Here is a 21,225-nt window from a genome sequence, read left to right as displayed (position 1 = left end):
CCTAGTGCAGCAAGCCATGCACCACTGACATGGAAATTCAAATAGAGGGGGATTAACTCTTTAGACTTCAACAGACCCGCCAGTACATTATGTTCCTGATGAGAAACCAAACGAGGAATGTCAGCATGAAAGACTGAAAATGTCACTGTCACTTGCATTGTGGTGTAAATGCAGTCCTTACGGGTCTTGCTACGGCACTTGATCGAAAGGGACAGACAAAATAAACAAATTAACTAACAAACGAGCTAACAAATGAGTTGTTTCCATTTTATTACAGTGCAACATCGTTCACTTATGTGGAAAGTAGTATTCCGGCATGAGAGTCTGTAGTCTTAATTACTTGAAATTAATTTAAATGTATTCATTTTTATTTTAAATGCAGGAAAACACACCATCTTGTCTTCTTGCTTAATTATATCATATGCAGGTACAGTATTTTAAAATAACATTTCATTAAGTATCATGTAAAGCACATTTCACAGTTCCATCACCAACTTCCAACTTTATTAGTATCAAACCACTGCTACAAAATTACATCAAACATGATGAAAATGAACTTGCATACGTGCTATACACAATGTAAGCTTTAAAGTAATTAAAGTATATGATTCTTTTTTTTTCTTGACAATATCAATATATATCAATGCCACTTAAAGCCATATATGTCATTCCAGTGATCTAGAGCCTAAAATATACAACTATATCCCTGGTGGCTAAAGTATCTCCATACACATGTAAGTAAAGATGACCATTTCAAATTTCTCATCACAGAAATTTCAGATTCAAGAGTTGAGGAAATAAAAGTACAGCCATCCCAATATGGTTACAATGTCCATTTTACTTAGTCACCAAATTGAACAAAACTAAATAAAAGGTACTGAAATCAAACAAACATGTATATACAAAAGTAACCAAAGCTCACCAAATGTTCCCCAAAAGCATTTGTGTAAATTTGGATTGTTCTGGCGGGTGTCCTCTGTGCTCAATTACTCAGTAGCAGACGGGTGGTTTCACTGGTGGACTTATTCCACTTCACAAAATAACTGCTTAAGATATGAACGCTGCCAACACAAATAGCCCATGCCATTCAAAACAGCTAGCAACAATTACCAGGCCAACCGACATCTAATGAGACATAACAGTGAATAAAAGAGAAAGGTGTGTTTTTCTTAAACCCTAAATTGATCCCTTGCTTTTCACGTAAAACATTTCTCCTGATGAGACACAATCGGCGGTTTTAAACAGAGCTCCGCGAAACCGTAGCATTATCAAAACCACTGCATCAGTGCATGGCTAACTTATTTTCCAGCTCAGTGAAAATAATGAGCGAGGGGGCCGACAAACACAACAAAAAAGCTTTAGAATTCACTCATTCTCATTTTGGCAGCTACTTTATTATCCAGACAAATATTTTGCCAATGAATGTTTCTACCGGCTAAGTACAGTCATGGCGGCCGCTTCGTTTGTCATCAATTTCGTATCATTCGAAGGTTTAACACAATAGCCGCAAACCGAATGGGCTTCGCGAAGGATTATAGGTTTTTGTTCTTTGCGGTGCTCCGTGGAGTCAATTAGAATACTGCAAAACTGCAATTACTGGCAAGCGTTTTGAAAAGGACAGAGGTTTATGTAGATTACTGTCAGCCCTGCCAGAGTGCTGCTGAGAGAGTGAGCGCTCACAGCTGGTTAATGCAGCACCCTCCAGCACTCCACAAAAATCATCCTCCAGAAACTGACAAAGGCACAGGAAGAATTTTATTAACTGCCAGGTCAGAAGAATCACCTCCCCTGGCCGCACACACAGCACTCTCAAACCGACTTTCAAAAGAGTCTGGCCAAGACAGAGATGGAGCTGACAGGTTTTTAATCATTGAAATACCGCCTCCTACCCTCATTCTGTCTCGCCAGCAGCTTTGCTCGAGATAGGAGATGAAGCATCTTAAATGTTTGGCTTTTTTGGACCGTACACGTGTGGTTACACATCCACCGAAGACTTTTTCGTACCGATATGTGCTCATAGGATTTTGAGAAAAAAAAAAAAAGTACTAAAATTGCTACCTCATACCATGCGACGAGGACTCCGGGAAGGTGTTGGAACCCAAGGGGTCTCCTCGGGCCACAACATACTGTGCTGCTCGCAGTAATTCGAACCCATTCGAAAATAGCACCTGTCTTACGGGTTTTCGTGACCACTGGCACCACGCAAGTTCTGTGTATCTGTCGCTTGGCTGACGTGAGAAGTTTCGAAACTCGTCATTGAATATTAATGCATGTCCAGGAATGTGATTATCAAGTCATTAGATGCTCAGACTGAAAATTTGCAGCACATTTGCTTGTTATTTACCGACTCTTTTGAAAGGCTGTAACTTTCAGGAGAATTATGCATGCATGAATGCTCTTGTCTGCTGTTGTTTCTTATCTTGATATCCACTTACGCAGTTTTAATGATGCTTTAATGAGCTTTTTGTTAAGAATTCATTCACAATATTTTATATTTTACCTTTACAAAACTCAAAATTGGCAGACGTTTTTAAAAAATTAGTTTGGACTGAGAGAAGCCAGAAATACTACGCAACACTGATTCGTCTGGTATGCTAGCTATGAATGGCAAATGCATGAGGCTTAGACATGGCATTTGACATGGAATGGCAACAGATCATATCAATTAATACTTTTAAAGGCACATTTTATACAGTACTTGCTTCTAGAGTGGACTCAGAATGTTGAAATGCAGCGTATTTACTGTAACTGTCAAAACTACCGAAGTTAATCTGCGGTTATGGAAGATTGTGGTAATGATAAGCAAGTGCAATGTTACTTTTTACATCACAACGGCGAGAGCCAGGCCTTCACAGTGATGAATATTTAAACATCCCTCGGTTTGATCTTTGAGGCTTTCAGGTCTGTAATAAACAAAGGGACATATAGGTGAGACCTATACGATTCTGTGGCCGATTCTTCATCAGAATATATCTGTTGTAAGTGAACTATTCCGACACTTCCTGTCATTGAAAAATGTACTTTGTGCAAGAAATAATATACAAAAAGAATGTCAATTCATCACACGTTAACCAAATAGCCTAAGTACAGTCCATAGGAAAGGACCCAGTATTGCACACTGAGCGGAAACGATTCTGTGATGACTTTTACATGAAAAGAACACTTCATCATAGCTCAACAGACATGTTCAGTAGTGTGGAACACATTTCATTAAGTCAAAGCAGCCTCGAAACTGGTTTTGTTCTCAAATTATCGATTTATGGTAAGTGGCCACCTTAACATACATATTAATTTGACATGCAGCACATTTATAATTTCTGCACATCTTAGTATACAACAAGTGTGTGGGAACTAGGGTAGAGGTTAAACTAAACCTAGACACTGGCTCTACCAATAAGATAAAATGAATTCTACTTTCTTCGAATATACACACACGTGACTCGTTTTCTATTATACCGTATGACTGGTTCACACCCTCTGAGTTAAAAGTAGATTATTTGATTACAAACGGTTCTTTTTTCCAACTTCTACTCGTTTGACAAGAATCAACAACAGTTGTGGCATCTAAAATGAAAGACAACATTGTAAACTATGCCATACTGCATACGTATTTTGAAATAATATTCATTCACATGTTTGGATCCACACTTGAAAGTTTCATATTGTCCCCACAAGGGAAGTGCATATTCTTTTTTTTTCTGCTTCCCTATTCAAAACTATTTCACACTGACAGAAGCAAAGCAGGTAATATGTTAATACATTATAAAAATCCTGTTCAAATGATTACAACCATAAAACATACTCCATAAAATTAAAGAAAGAAAAGCCAATAATGATTTGAATGATCGTCAGATAAGTTCCATTAGACACTGTTCGTAATATCCTCATTTAATCAAAGTGCACATCAAATATGACCCACTTTTCATCCACTTTTACTTTGGATTGGCCTGTTCCATTATTGTGCATGCTGCCAACTAAAGAATGTCTTTTCTGTGCTATTTTTATTTGATATCTTATTCAATATAACATCAAATGCAACACAGGCATTTTCTCCATTCCTTTTTCGCTCTCATTTTAAAGACCTCCAAGGCGGAAAGGACAGCTCTGTAACTCTGCCTTGCTGTTTTATAACCTTTTGACCACTGCATGAGGCTCATTTTAATTTTACAATTAGCCTCACAAATAGTTTTACAAGAGGCAAATTTATCTCATACTTTTACGTATTTATATCTCCAGTGAAATCTCTCGTTTTTTTTTGTCCTGCGGTTAAACAACCAATTCATGTATTTTCAGAATAACTAGAAAGGTTTATGATCATAAACTGCATAATTCAGTTAAATGCAACTGGGGTCTATAGTCCAGAGGTCTAAACCGTTGAGGTATGGCTGTAGTTTTGGTCTAGAAAATGAATAATCATATTTCACCGTTAGTGGAAAAACCACATGCATTCCTGTATTAAACTAAAGCTGCTCTTCAACTGTTAACTTCGCCTTGGACTGTATTACGTTTGATATCAATTTCAATATCTCTCCCTTTGTGAAATCCTAAACAGTGTTTCTTGGTTCAGTGGATTTAAATGAGCTCGGTACTATTTAAACACTTTGTGGGTATGTGAATGATGTACCGGCACTGAGAGCAAGGTGGCACACTAGGGCGTCTTTCCTTTTTCAATAACAAAGACACTAACATCACACACCCTCACTTTTCTAAAGCGTGATTTCGGCTAATTTGTGAGCGTTCGAAGGGGACAATGTGTGCTGATTCACAAAGTGGGAAATCAGGAAAACAAAATAAGAAAAGAATAGAAAATAAGACAAGAGAAAGAAAACCAACCCCCTAAAACCATATGTATTTACATGATGACAAACACCACAGAAGAAAATTACCATCCCAACATAAGCAATGCTGATTAAAATCCCTCGCTGCTTTCCAAACACACTGTACCAGATTGGATCCAGCCATCAGCAATGTCAAAGGATCTGTAAATGCTCAAAAGGGTTCTTTACAGTCATTGTGTATGGCCGTCCCCAGGGCTAGTAAACGCTGACGAGAGAAGAGAGAGCCAGGATCAGGTACCGGCAGGCCAGCAGGACTTCAGCGCCTCCTGTACTTCCATACGGAGCGGTGTTGGGTGCTGTAAACAACAGAGCAGAGACACACGCTGATTAGCAGATTCTCCCTCTCTCCTGGCAGCGAGTCATAGTCTCAGTCAAGCAGTACCTCCTCCCTTTTCATATGAGCGGAGCTCACGCTGCCTGCCTTCACGCTCTCAAATCAAGACTCACGACGGGCTCGCATGCCGGAAGGAGTCCTTCAATAAGACGCCTTGTTTTAAACCCGTGCTGGGCACTTCAAAATAAAAGGGCGTAACAATTCGTCTCAAAGATGTGATCATGTTGCTTTCTCTGTTTTTACCTTTCAACCCGCTAGAAGGCATCAAGTCCTTTTCATCCTTAATGAAAATATATTTGCATAAAATATATACAAAAATATGAGCTCGCTGACATGCTTCTAGGATGCTCTGGGTGGTTGCCAGTATTGGCACGTTTCTGTGCGATTGCTAGGGTCTTCTGGGTGGTTGCCATGGAGTTGCTATGCAGCTGTTAAGATGTTATGAGCACATTGCTCTGTCCTTTACTAGGGTGTTCTGGATGGTTACCAGGGTCGCTGCTATGCAGTTGCTGAGGAACCAAGGAACTTTGAATGATTCTTAATACACTACAGTACCTTGTTACAAGGGTGTTGCTATGCAGTTACAAGGGTGTTCTCGGTGGTTGCCAAGGAGTTGCTATTTTCTGTTTTTATTTTTAAAATATCTAAGGTGTGATCTGTAAAGGCACAGTTCTTTTCTGGAAAAGGGGGTTGGGAGCATCTGCTAATTTGCATTTAAAGAGACATGCACAAAAATAGCACATTCTGGTGACACCAGAGACATCATCTTGTAAAAGGGGGCATGATAGGTTCCTTTTAAAGATTCTTACCACTTTTGTCATTGCAAATTTGTTTTGGATGATCGCCAAGGAGCTGCTATGCAGCTGCTAAAAACTGGATTACACTACATGACTTTTAAAATGTAAACAGATTTTAAAACACTAGGCATCATATACATCCATTAGGCATCATATGCTGAGTTTAGAAAAAAAACTGGCCATCACACAGTAAATAAGAATCATACACCACCAGACTTTATAGTCTTTAAGATTACAACCAACTCAGGCACAAAGAGTCTGTGACAAACTATGTGATTTATTGTGAAATCTGCCAACTCAAATCTGCAGACCGGCTCTGATTTTTACCAACTAGCGTCAGCTTCCTCAGAATGTAAATCGGAACAAAAACCTTTAGTGTATTCTAGCCACAAGATGCCCCGAGTTCTTATTAACACATTGCGCTGAATGGTTCTTTATATGTTGCTGTGCGGTTGCTTGGTGGTCGACAGTAAAGAAGTATTATTCACATCCGTAGCATGTTATGAGGCAAAGTTTAATCTCTAAGCATGAGCAATAGTAATAGTGATGCTTGCCTTAGCAAACCCACTGATAAGCCTGTGCTGACGCTGGTTATGCTCATATTTTCCCAGCCAACACAGATCTCAGTGGCTGAAAGCCTTCAGGTCCGTCCCTGAAGCAAAACAACTTGAGTGTAGTACTCAGGAGAGGTGCTTCAGAACAGGTGTGAGAGTGTACAGGCATTCATCTTCATGCGAGTTTTTGTTTCACAGCTCTGTTAATGACAGACACTGGCCTACCTAAGGAGATTAGTACATCACACACACACACATTTGGGAGATTATGTGTCCTGGCTGGTACCACTGACTTCCTTTTACAGCCATCCAGCAAATTTTCGTTGTGCACGTTATTTTACGAATACATGTGATGGCAGTATCTAATGGGAGTCATTATGATATGGATTCATTTGTTTGAACTGTTTCCCCGGACTGAAAGCCACAATAAGGCTGAATCACGGCATCAAATAGCACATCTGACAGTAATAAGTATGTTTGTGCATGGAAGGTTGATAAAATAATTGCTTTGTGACAAGTCCTCTCACGGATTGCAAAAAATGGGAGATGAAAAGCAGCGCATCAATTTTGCTTCCATTCTAGCTTTTACGGCTTTAAATTACCAGTGTTGCTTAAAAATCTTTCTACCAAAAATTACAGCCACCTGCAACGAGAAGCCCGGAATATCAGAAATGGGTATATGAGATAGAAAATGATGCAAATTGTGATGATGCGTGCGAGATGCATGGTCAGGAAACGAGGAGAGCAAACTGCCCTGTACACTGCGGCTTCATTCTGCCTCCATCCAAAGCACCGGATAATGACACAGTTTTTGCTAGGCAGAGAGAGTGGAGCCGGTAACCATGGAAACAGCTCACATCCTGCGCTGGCCCCTTTGCCAGAGCCACAGAGTGTGCACAACGCTACCAATGGAACAGAATCATTTAGGCTATAGGCACCTGCTGCAGTATCTAACTATAAGCGCTCTTCGTCAAAAAAAAACAAACAACGCCATATGGCCTGTGAAAGGTAAAAGGACGAAACGCTTTGTCCCTACAGTATATTTCTTTCCAGTGCCCCATCGGACTAATAGCTACTGGAACGTCAGTGATGATTCAGGGTCGTGCCAGAAACATCCTATCATCTGGCACTATAGAAGCAATTAAGGAAAGCACCAATATTACCTGCCTGGCTGCGTTGTGCGAGTTAGGGAGCTGTTTAATATCCCACTGCGTCTAAATCAGTCTGTTGTTGTGACGGTGCAGGTTGTTACTGCACTTGCCATTTTAATTAACTCAACCCCTCCCCATCCAGACAGTGGCTGCCTTGTGATTACTCTGCTTTAAATCTAAAGTGCGTAAATACAGTGAGAAAAGAGGTTATTGCACCGGCTTTTGCAACAACATGGCAGTCTCACCGAGCGAAGTTTGTACAGGTATTAGGAGCGGCATAACATTTGGCACTTCAAAACAAAACGTCGGATTAACCATCTAAAGACGGCATATCTTGAGATGCAAGAGCGCCAATTTCCTCATTAAGTTCGGATCAGGGAGTAATCAGTCATGTGTGTCTAAATCATGGTTTTACACTCTATCTAAAGCACGAAAAACCTTCCCTTCATATGATTATGAAGAGGACACGTATTATAATTCTGCATAATGATTGCCACAGGCCACAGACAGAAGTTTCTGCATTGCCTATATATAAGTACAAGACTCCAATTAAAGCAAATGAGAGCTCTCTCTCTGTTCTACTTTGTGTATTTGTTTTGGTTGATTTAGTTAACAGCTTAAGTTTTTTTTAGGCATTATGTTGTTGGTGTGACACGGCGCAGAATAAAAAGAGGGACTGGCACCCTATAATCAGCTGCTAGTTCGAGTCCCACCATTCCTTTTAACTGGCACGAGACCCATCGTTAAGCTGCTTAATGAATTTCATCCTTCCATTCAATGCTCTGCCTCTTTGTGCCGCACTTATGCTACGATAAAACAAGTTACAGTTATAAAAAGACCATTTCCACAGTTCATTTTTATTATATTACTTTAAAAAAGTTTTGGTTCTGATTAATCAATTCCTGAACTGAATTTGAGGAACTGGTATTTTCTTCTTTTTTTCTTTTTGAAATTGCATAGCAACTTTTACTCAGCAAGGAGACATTAAATTATTCAAAAGTAACTGTAAACACATATATAATGTTAGAAAATAGTTCCTCAATGAGCTGCCAGACTTGTACAGTTCTCTGGTGACACCGAACTGAACTCCTACACACACACACACACACACACACACTCACATGATTAAACTTTTATGAAGATTTAAACTTACATGAAGATTTACACTTACATATATGTGCATACACTGCATATATTGTCTGTGTCATCTTGTGAAAATACACTTTGAGTTGGCTGTTATTCTTTGTTTTGGGTTGATTTATTACATTTATAGACAGATATTCGCGGTTTTAAGAGGTAAACAATCAAGTATGTTTGTGTAGCCTGCCTTATATAGGCTGAGCAACATTATAAATAAATAATGTTCTTTTGAATTTTCTATTCATCTAAGAATTCTGAAAAACATACCATGGTTTCAACAAATATATTATGCAGCACGACTGTTTTCAAGACTGATTTTTTTGAAAACCAAAGCAGCATATTAGGATGATTTATAAATTTCATGTGACACTAAAGACTAAAATCTGATGGCCCTTAGGATCATTAATGTTTGTTCAGTATCCGATAAAATAAATTATATTTGATATACATAAAGTAAACGGTTTCAAATGTGTACTGTTGTGGAAATTCAGAATCATTCCTCTCTAAAACACAAGCAGTACAGAAGACAAACGAAACAGCAGTTTACATAATTAAATGAAAACAATCATCTCGATAGCGGTTATATGAGGGTGGCCGTATCTCCAGGTAATCTGCACAGATGACGGCTGGCTGTAGCCCTTCTCCCTGGAGGCTAGTCTTCTCTGGCTTGGAGAGAAGGGTTCAATGTCCTTGACCATCAATCAGTGGCCTATTGTTCCCTCTACTGCCTCCAGAGAAAGGGGCCTAAGCTTCTGCCGAGTCCTTGGCAAACTGGCGTAAATCCCACATCTCCAATCTTGGATTTGACAAATATTCCCTTTAAGTCCTCTTTCGGTGTTTCTGCTCTCCATATGAATTCCCATACCTAATTCCCTGCCTCATAACAGAACAAACACGAAAAACGTTTTGTTTTCCTCTGCTTGCTTTCACACAAACATTCAGCCGGTCGGTATCATTATTGTGTCGCATGTACTTGGAGGTTAGAAAACGTCGCTTGGAGTAATTTCCTTATCTTAAATCTGCAACAAAACAGCATTAGAAAGAAAGATTTCAAGGGCTGTCAGTTTAACTTAATAATTTAGCCTAAATAAGCAGACCATTATAAGTGTGGCCATATTAGAGGTATTCACAGCACTCTTGCTTTTTCAGCAAAAACTGATAAAAGGTGATTTTATCATGTCGATATGCCTTTGTAAATTCTGATTAATTAATATAACTATACAGCTCTAATATCCCTTGTTATTTTTACGATAGCGGAGTCATTTAAAGAATGCAATAGAAAAACTGTAATGTTCATTTCTTATCTGTGTAATCTGAATACTGCAATGAAACGGTTTCAGAAAGAAAGATTTCTTCATTTACTCATTATGGCTGTCAATTTAACACATTAATTTAGTATAATTAAGCAGCACAGAATGAGTAAGGGGTTGTTCACACTGTTATTGAATTCAAAAACAGCTGGATGGAGAGCAAACAAAATGGAACAGAACGGAGGGGTTTCGAGATATTTTTCTATATTGAATTACTTTAAACTTAACACAACCAAAGACGTCAGCGCGAGCAACAAGACATGACATGATGGAAAAAGATGTCAGCCTGAATGATTTATGTAAACCTACAATTACAAATGTGCAAAAATGGACTGCTGTGGACTGTAGGCCTGTGATTGGCTGATGTTCAATCATACAAAAAAACTAATGAACTAATTACTTCTGAAGCAATGTAATTCAACCAAATTACCTTTATTTATTAGCTTTTCTCAGTAAACACTGGTTCATGTATTATATTGTTATTAGTGCTGTCAATCGTTGAAAAAAAATAACTAATTGCAATAAAGTTTTTATACATTCTTTAAATATACTTGTATATATATATATATATTGCAATAATTTCAGATTAATTTTTTTATTTGTTTAATGGCATCTTTTTATGACTGATTTTTAATACTGAGTTCCCTATAAAAATATTCTCTAATGCTTAACCATTGACTCTATCCAATAAACATAACATTTTAATTAAGAACTATCAATTAACATTTAAAAATAACTTCTAATAGTGAACTCAAAACAATCTCCACATCAACCCATTATAATGAATGTTATATTTAGCTAGGCTCCCTGCTAGGCAGAAATATAAGAAATTGAATTAAGTTATTAGGCACTAAATTCTGAGCTAAATACAGGTAAATACTTACAGCTGTGTAAAAGTTATTCATTTCCTCTTTTTTCTTTTATTCTTGCTTAACATTCATCACAGTAGCTGGTTATTAGGCTGCTATTTCTTTAAAAGCTGTCACTGCTAATTGTGACGCAGATCTGACACGCATCATATTTTCTTCTTTTCAAGAAATAGAAATAGTAGTTATGAATGGGGTGGCCAACCCTAAGCACCGTTCCTGAGCCAACCGCATTAAATCATTTTAACGAGTCAAACAAAAAAGAATAAATAACCAACTGTGTTAACATGCTAATTTCGACAGCACAAATTGCTACACAATTTAAACAATTAGTCAGAACCTCATGCACGTTCATCTCTCTAATATTTATATGTTGAAATGCACGTGGTACCTCGCAGAATGCCACGTCCATAAAACATAGTCTTTTATTTTTTTTTTTTGTTGAAAGAACGTAAAAACGAAGAAACAATAAAAACTGCAGAGAGTTTCTAACAACGAGAATAAATGATTTAGTACATGAAATAAAAACTTAGTGCCTGCAATTACAATCTGAACAGCAATTGACAGAACAAACACATGGCGAACGAGCCGCCACTACGAGTGAAAATTGAACAGCACTTGGAGAAAGTCAAGTGTCTGTGTAACTGTCTGATCAGTTTTGAGTTAACCACCTTTCTACAACTTGGGACACTGAAAGAGGCTGTTATTTTTGACACAAATGTTTATGATGTTTCTGCTGCAATAATGATAATGGGTTTGAAATCCCAGGAATCCATTATCATAAATAGAGCCTAACACTATGCGTGATGGTCTGATGAGATAAAAATGAGCTAATTTCTGATTCAGTGCTGAGTAAAAGCTCATTTCAATATTGTACACAGAAGGAGTTCACCTGACATGCTGGTATTGAATAAGACTCGACTGCGTCGCTGCCTGGCCTTGAGCTTCACCTGAACACCAACACAGCAGGAACTCTTTTTGATACGAGGCTGCGGCAGACAGCGTAAAAACAACAAAAAGACTTTTCATTTTCCTTCCCTTATTATATGCACTTTTTAGCACAGGTGGCACTCACGCACTGGACTTCTTCCTTAAAAAGAAACATATTTTGTGTGATAACCATCTGCTGTCTAGTCACTTTTACATTTCACCAAACACTCTTCCCCCTCAAAGCACGTCTCATCCTCAGGCTTGTCTGTTCAGAGCGAGGAAGCGTGAAGTTATTGCCTGTAATTGACCCAATGTATCGATTGATCATTGCACTGCATTTTAAAAGCCGCTATTTCCAGCACATAATTATGCCTACTGGGTTTTGATTAGATCGCTGAAGACGTCACCGAGCTCTTTGAGAATCCTCTGGAAAAACAAAAAGGAAACACATCTGCTGTGGAGTAAACATGGGAGATTCGGTGTCTTTGCCTCCTTCATCAACAAGCGTCCCATGGGTGGCGTAAATAATGAGTACCATGAATTGGAGCAGTAACGCAAGGCTTCATTGCTGAATCAGCCAGTGCCGGTATAATCTGGCCATTTGTCCATTCTTGCCCCTCCTCGTCACGTGAGACGACTAATGAAAAACTGCGACTGTTTGAGATTCCCTGTATCGCATCTTCGCTTTTCAAGCATGCACGCTGCTGTTAGCATCAAACATTTAAACGCTAGTGTAAATATTTATTAACATTTGACAGCATATCACCATACAGGACACTCTTGTCACTGCCTGACATTTCAACAACCCATTTACATAAAGAATTTATTGTTTTATATAAAAGTAAAAGAAGCATAACATTAAACGCGGCGTGCAATGTAGAATGTAATACCACCAACTGTGTAGAATTTAATATGCAATATCAAATTTCCCTAAGCACAGTCATGCACTAAGCCCAGATAATAAGTGTAGTTATGTTTTATGGAGAATGAAGCTAAAATATGCAATGTTGGGAGGGGATTTACTAATTAGCATAAGTACAAAATCTACATGTTTTAAACGGCAACAACCACTTTAAGCTTTTATCTGCGATCATCGCTGCTTTCTTATCATCAGATACTTCAAACTGCAACGCATGAAATATGAGTCAATTACATGAGGATGAAACTCGGGACCCTATTGTGCACAGCCCAGGAAACACACGGATGAAAGCCATAGTGTCCACGAGTGAGCTATATTCATTCAGAGCGCTATTTGTGTTACGCTCTTCTAAGAGCCCAAAGATCACCTGCTGAATACTAAAAATCAATTTAATATATGTATTATTCCTTTCTATTCTTCTTCTCCGCTCAGGATGTTTTTTCGCCAACAATTCTCACCACTGCAAGGATAGAGGGAAATGGTGCTTTTAGCCACGTAATGCAACAAACCATTACCACAGGCAAACAAAGTCTATTCTCAAGATAAGCTCAAAGTTACTTTATTTGCTAAACATTTGCCTAGTGGTTTTTGCCTCATGTTTTTATCTGATATTAGAGTGTTTGGGTCAGACGCTGTATCTCATGAAATATGAAAAGTGGTACCTCAGAGTTATCTATTTCTGTTGCTGTTTGTTTTAATTCAAAATTCATGTAGCCGGGCCTTTAGGCTATATTGATTGACAGGACAGCTAGCACCAGACAGTCTCTACAACAACTACAATGACTCTCACAAACAAGCAGTTCCGCGCACACAAACCTTCAAATGTTATCACCATCAAATCCAGTCTATCCTTTCTTCCGTTGCTCTATCCTTTCAGGCACTCTGACACTATCTGTGGGACTTACAGCACTGCATAAATACCAAACTCCCCACAGTGACACATGCACTTTAGCTTGATATGGATGCTGTCAAACTCCCATCGCTTCAGGCCAGGAAGTGCTTTATACCTTTGTGTTTGAGCCTTTCTGGAAGGGGTCAAAAATTATTGATCAGCCTTACTTGATGATTCCTGACAAATTAGGCTGGGATATTGACCCTTTCTACGACCCCCTCTGGCAGCTGTGGTGCAAATTACATTGCAGCCCTGTCAGAAATACATCCACCGCTGGGAAAAATCAAGACTAGAGCTGGAGAAACAAAACAGAGACCCCTTTAGTTCTGGGTATTCTGTGGTTGAAAGTAAAATTTAAGCTCACAAGTTGTATGTAAACAACGCATGAATTCTTGGAAAGAACTCAAACGTGTGTTAAGAATACATAAATACTCAAAAAAGCTGTTACTCAGGCAGTGCAGGATCTCTTAATAGTATGAGAATCAAAAAATGCCATCAATTCCCCAGTAATTCAAAATGCAGGGACAAAATGATGCCCCTCACCAAATAAACTAAAATAATTAATAACGCGATTACAGAGATAGTTCACCCAAAACATTCACATACCTCAAAATATCTTTTTTGTTGAACAGAAGAAGGACACTTATAGAGTTCTGGAACAATTTTAAGGTGAGTAAATGATGACAGACGTAATTTTAGGATGAACTGTCAATTTAAAATGCAATGTGAAAATGAACAAAATAAAAATAAGTAAAAAGCAATACATTAATTTGTTTTGCCTGTGCAGCCCACTACGAGAACACGATGTGCCTTTGTGTGTAAGATAATATTTGTTTTGTCATATTGCAGCTCTCCACTGTAATGAGCTCCCGATTTTAATTTTGAATTATATTTTTTGCGTGGGCTATTTTAAGTTACAATAATTACAACACGTTTTATTGATAAGAGGACTAAAGTATTCACATTTAATTTGATTTATTTAAATAGTTGACATAAAAACAACAGAGACACATTTAATAATGTAATTGTAGAAATACACAGGTAAAAAAACGCTGTTTTTATGCAGACAGAATACACAGCTATTTTGAAATGCTTTTTGCTGCCAGACGGTTGTGGCATCTACCAGCAGGGGCTGAGAGGGCCGTGCTAACCAGACAAACCCTGACCCCTTGATCACAGCGACAACTACCTTTAGGGCACTTCTTGTGCATGACAACAGATTCTGTTACGAGTAAAATCACAAAATTCATTTTTTTTCCCCCCAGTATTCATCTGCTTGTACCACTCCTCTCCGCACAGAGTCCTATGCCCACATTATGGAGCTGACAAAGCCCTTCGAATAAGTTATGTTCATGAATAAGATTTGTGGTGTTTGAGGTATTGTTAATCTCCAGGGAGCAGCCAAATTGCCTTCTGCCAAGAAGCTAATGATAAAATGTTCACAAGCATTTTTGAAAGTGTCAGTTCTCCCATCATAATGAAAATCCAATTTTGTGGTGGTTCACTGTCAATTAATATGCTCTTTCAAAAAACAGAGAGGTAAACCTTCTAGGCATTCTACAATACCTTTTTTCTTGCACATCAGACTATTGTGTACGATAAAAAAGAAAAAAAAAAAATTAGTCATCCTGGCTGTTCTTAAGAAAGGATTAGAAAGAAAAATGTGGTTTATTTTCATTTGAGTAATTATTTATACAGCTGCTTCAAAAGTTATTTTCTAATTTACTTTTTCGCATTTAAGAAGAAGTCTACATTGTTGGTGGTAAGAGCATAAATAATTAGAAAAGTAAACGGTATGAGTCTAAGTGCTTTGTATAATATTTAGGAATAATTAGATATAAAAATAAGCCAAACTCAAAAAGTAGCATAAATAACCTTAAGCCAACCCATGCATGAGTTTAGGTAACCTATGTTTTCTGTATAACTGACACAATCTTTCTCGCTTAACTTTAACAAAATATAGATTGGTCTAAATTTCTAGATTTGTTTAATTTCCCTTCGTAACATTACTAGCAGGTTCAAAGAAATCTGTGTGAAAATGTTCTTGACATAAAAACGATGACTGGGCAATGCTTTAAGTGCTGTTTGCATGCATGTATGCAATTAGATGCTATTTCCACTAAGTGAAAAAAGCATATTTTCTTAGCATAGATGCCATTTACACTAAATGCAAATAGCAATGAATTCTATTTTCACCAGGTGAAAATAGCAGCATTTTTAATGATATAAGTGAAAATAGAATACTTTCTTAGCATAGATGCTATTTACACTAAATGAAAAAGCAACATTATTTAGATACCAATAGCATTTTATGCTATTTATACTACTTACTGCAAGTAGCAATTATTGGCACCTCAGTACTGAAGTACATTATAAAACAGAATGCAACTTATTGAGTGTAAAGGTTAATTTTGTTAATATTTTAATCAATGTTAATATTTTAATTCAAATTACTAAATCCATGCCATGGTTGACACCCTTATTAGGACAAGTCCTCCCTACAACTACCCTTTCCCTACCCAATACTTTATTTTTAACTTTTTGATTATTTCTTTCATTTTTATTGAAAATAAATGCTTTTCTAATGTGATTTGAATTTAAAAAGGAAAAAGAAAATTAGTCAGAAGGCGGATTCGAACCATCTGCGCCACTAGAGCTGATCTCAAATAACCATCTTTTGTAATTATGGCTATTCCAATCAAACGTTGGTGGGCGGAGTTAGTGTAAATAGCCTCAGCCGATAAGGCTGGCAAATAGACACTCCAATATCTAATAATTTGACCTGCATAATACTTAAAAATCACACGTTCTCCAGAGACTGGAATTTTCATCAGTATTCGTTTTTTTGGTCAAGAGAAATTTGGCTAATTGTGAGACAATTAGGCTGCTTGTTGGTCTTATTTGTGGCATGGCCATGAAGCAAAACTCAGTTAATAGTCCCATATCTTGCTTCGCCTCTGAGAAAGAGTAGATGATCATGGCATCCAAACAAACCCACCACCCACAGGGTCCTTCATTAACGACATCGAAAGAAACCAATACAAGACAAAAACAAATTAAGCTCCTCTCTCAGGATGATCGAAAAATCCAATTATAGTTATTTGAATAACTGTGATTGAGATTAACCCTTGGAGGAGCCGAAAGGAGCCAAATGCGAGCACAGTCAAAATGCCACGCTCTGTGTATCAATAGATTGCGAGTTTATACTAGCACCAAACAATATCTGACATCTGCTTGTAAAATAAAGTCTCTTAACTGAAACTGTTTTCCTTCTTCTTTCCCCAGACAGTGAGCGACACCTCTGTCTCAGCGCTCCAAAAGACCTGCTATTCATCTAAAGAATAAACCCACTTCAATCATCCAAATGTCAACAAAGAAAAGAAAGGACACACTATCAAAAACTAATCTCATGGAAAACATGTACAGCCGTTAGAAATAAACAACCCAAGGTAGCAAACATATCTCTGGGAATAATAATAAAAAAGCCCTCCCCACACAAGAACCGCAAAACACTTGGGTGAGGGAAGTCAAGGTTTTAATACTCCTCCGTTTCACTTTGACGATGGCGTGCGAGAGAGAACCACCGGGGTAACGCTGTAACACTCAAAAGGTTCTGTGACAGTAAAAACACTATAAAAACGAAAGCAAAGCAAACTCGCTAATCCTCTTTTCTCAAAGCAGCTCAGACAAAAGTGTCTGCCAATCCTTCGCATATAAATTAGCGTTGTCAGTGTGGACAGGATGTAAGACAGGACTTATAAATGTCGACTGTTTGACTAGTCTCATTCTGGCGGGATTCTCCAAAAAGCGTTTGAAACTTTGGTGGCAACAAGGTCTTGGGAATCGCACCTTAAGATCTCTTGTCAAAGAGATCACACTGCTTACTGACCTTAATCTTTCACACAGCGCAAAAAGAGAAAATGACACATCCCAAGGAGATTTTTGCATGCCTGTGTGTAGTCTTGATGTTATCGGAGGTGTTTAGAAAATGAAAATGTTGAGCCCTTGGGAGAGCTGAGGCCTCAAGGCATATTTCTTAATTTGATGTTAAAAAAAAAATATGTTTAGAGCTCATGATGATGGAGCGCACGATATCTGTGATTAAAGAGATCTGATTAAACCAACACCCATTCCAGCTGAGGGAAAGCGAGGGAGGAAGAGCGAGAGGTGATTGGTTTGAAAAAGGAATTAGATCAGTAACGGTGAAGCTTAAAACAAAAAAACATCTTCCAATATGTGTTAAGCATATTATAGCCTCAATTTGATCTGCGTTTTGAAGATTCTCATTCATAGAGCTGCAAAAAAAAGAGTACTTCTTAATCAAACGACCCCTCATATGCCATTGGTCAGTCAAACGGATAGTCACGCCCCAAATTCACGCTATTGGTTGAGCCAATGTTGCTGTTGTTGGGCTGCTCAAAAAAGCAGAGCAATGTTTTGATAATGCCAAAGTGTTTACACTTTTCAAGGAAATCAACCGATAAATGGCTTACTTATAGTTGTCTCTGCATATTAAGCTGGGATAGGAGAAACTATTTTAACATCAAAACAATTACACACGTCACCTTTTAAATTGAAACAGCTGTCTGTAAAATTACATTAACTTTCATAATCATGTGAAAAAAAGCATTTGTGCCGTTCTGTGCTCATGACATTTAAAAAACAGTTGTGCTCACAGAAATGCAGGTTTGAATCTTGCCTGCAATATGTACAAATGTCATTCCAACTATATCTATGCATTTTTTTCTCCACGTTAAAAGGCAAAAAAGGAATAAAAATAAAGGGTATCTGTAAATGTCTTGACTTTTGAAAAAAAAAAAAAAAATTATATATATATATATATATATATATATATATATATATATATATATATATATATATATATATATATATATATATATATATATATATATATATATATATATATATATATATATATATCTCTGAAATGAAGAATATTGCAAGAATCAAGAATATTGCATTTGCCATCACCATGACACAATCTCGAGTTCGAGTCTCAGGTCCGGCAGGGATTGTAGGTGGGGGGAGTGAATGTCCACCTTCAATACCACGACTGATGTGAGACCCTTGAGCAAGGCACCCAACCCCAAACTGCTCCACGGCTGCCGTATTGGCTGCCCACTGCTCTGTGTGTGCACTTTGGATGGGTTAAAAGCAGAGCACAAATTCCAAGTATGGGTCACTTCGCTTTATATACAGCAGTCTTAGTATATGTGTACATATACTATTTCCAAACACAGGTTTCATCCGTAACCAGTGTCTGCAACTTCTTTCCTGAGGTTATGTCTGATAAAAATGTTTTTGTCTATCTTTTAACCCCTTCATCTTCACTGTGTATTGATCCAGTAGTTTTACTGAGGTTCAGTCTCCTTTGTTTCTTTCTTGACTGTGAAACATTATGCCGGCACCCGTGTTGTCATTATGTGGACCAACTGATTAGTGTAAAGAAAAAAAAGCTGTGTCTGCACACATACCATTTGCGCATGCATAATACTGTATAAATTTAAGTTTCAAAATAAACAGTTGAACTAGAAACTGAATTATTTTCTGTACGAGGAACAGATTCAAATGTCAGGGATCATCTTAAAACTTAAAGAGTTTTTTGGTTTTTTTTGAGAAGGACATATGATTTTTGCAAAAAAGTATGAATTTACGAAATGTCAATTTGTATCAATTTGTACGACATACACCTAACCCTGCCTCTAAACCTACCTGCCACTGACAAATCATACAAAAATCGCATGAGTGAGGTTGTGCGAAATTTGTAGGAATTAGCCACATAGTAAAATTCATACAAATTGGTCACGAGACTGTGTTGTTAGACCTCAATGACTTTCACTGTATGGAGAAAAAAAAAATTAAGAAAGAAAGAAAGTTATACAAGTTTGGAGCAAAATGAGAGTGAAAAAATAATGACTAAAGTTTCATTTTCGCTTTAACTAAATCTATCCTTGGCACAACATGGCTGTAACGCATGTCTTAATAAGGCTTGTTTATGGTTCAGGTAAAGTGAGCAGGATTTCAGTTCTGCAATGGTGAGCGAGCAGGAAAGGCTGGGGATGGGCGGAGCAGCTGGTAGAGAGATGAAATGAAAGACGGAGAGAGAGATAGAGAAAAGGTGAAGAGTGACAGAGGTTTTGCCACGTTCAGGAGAGAGCACAACCTGCCTCACCGGGCTTCAGAGATAATTGGATGGCAGAATAAGAAAAAAAAAATAGTCAGAGATTATTCTAGAGGAGAGTGAAATTCTCAAACTATAATGACTGGAAAGAAGTTGGACCTTAATAAGACTGTAAAAGGTGGCATAATGAAAGTATACACCATTTGAAAGTTATTTTAGTGAAGAATGATCTAGATGTAGCTGGTATATGACATACAACTTCTTTATGATAAATGATCTTTGTTTTACCAAAATAGCTCATAAGTGAGATTAGAAACAAGCAAATGTCACAGTGCGTCTGCAGCTTATTTCCAATAATAGAGCACTTTACTTTCACATAATTTCTCTTAATTCTCAGAAGTTGACTTGTGAACTATTGTGGATATTTGTTTAGCTACTGCATCTAAAATAACTTTTTTTTTTTTCCTTATTGGCTGCCGGCACGCAACTGTGTATTTTCCTCAAACGAAGCAACTTATTCATACCATTTCACCGAGGTCAGTTTAGAATTTCCTTTCAATCAAATGCTCTTCAATGCTTTAGCTGCCATTTTCCATGCAGTGAAACATTTAATGAGCCCCTGTGAGAGGCAGTCGTGATTGTAGTAAGGAGGACAATAGCTTTATGATGCAACTTTCCCATTTCATCATTCTGAGGCAAAGAATTTGAATCCCTCAAACATGTAAATAAGGTATGCAATATATTTCTATAAATATAAGCCCTGAGGTTCAGAGGCCATTTTAGACACAGAAAGATAACAAGAGCCCTGTTGGCGTGACAACTTGAAAGTCTGAATTAATCTCTCGGCTACAAGTTGTCTCCGCTAACCTCACCAACACGAGAACTGTGAATTGTTCATCCACAAAACCTTAAAATAGCTACAAGCGTTCCCATTAGCGGCTAAAGGAATAATCTTTTGCATAAAACAAAGTTTGTGCTCAGCTAAAGCCCAGTAAATCTGTGCTGTGTTTAGATGGCTGAACAAAAAATGCTTTCTGGCAAGAATGACAGGAGCGATTATGCATCTTCACAGTGTAACTACTGTATCATCAACAAAGAGCTATCCACTGACACTATCATTCTCATGTCATAAAAACCATTCCACACATATTGTATACTGCGTCAGTGAGAAACAGATTGAGAGTTATTGACTCATCAGGGGTTTTTGCACTCTGGAAAAAAAAGAAAAAGAAAAATGTAAAACACTCTCCAAGTGAGACCCATTAGTTTGCGGCTTGAAATCACGCTGAAAGAACATTATTTCCCCCTTCAGCTTAGCCACATGAAAGAGCACTGAAAACCAACTTCCTAAT

At 37.7% G+C, this 21,225-nt stretch overlaps 1 protein-coding gene across 3 annotated transcripts in view; it reads right to left on the bottom strand.

The window, feature by feature from the left end:
* Positions 1–474: 474 nt before the first annotated feature.
* The window catches only part of negr1 (neuronal growth regulator 1), a 94,761-nt gene continuing 74,010 nt past the window's right edge, over positions 475–21,225 (bottom strand). For all 3 annotated transcript variants that reach the window (XM_043241915.1, XM_043241918.1, XM_043241919.1), the window contains one exon: positions 475–5,134. In XM_043241915.1, coding sequence (XP_043097850.1) covers positions 5,034–5,134 — 101 coding nt within the window. In that variant the 3' untranslated portion in view covers positions 475–5,033. The remainder of the gene's footprint in view (positions 5,135–21,225) is intronic.

The sequence above is a fragment of the Puntigrus tetrazona genome, chromosome 6, assembly GCF_018831695.1.
Source record: "Puntigrus tetrazona isolate hp1 chromosome 6, ASM1883169v1, whole genome shotgun sequence".
Taxonomy (NCBI): Eukaryota; Metazoa; Chordata; class Actinopteri; order Cypriniformes; family Cyprinidae; genus Puntigrus; species Puntigrus tetrazona.
The sequence above is the reverse complement of the archived record's forward strand: the minus strand, read 5'-3'. Positions and strand labels throughout refer to the sequence as shown.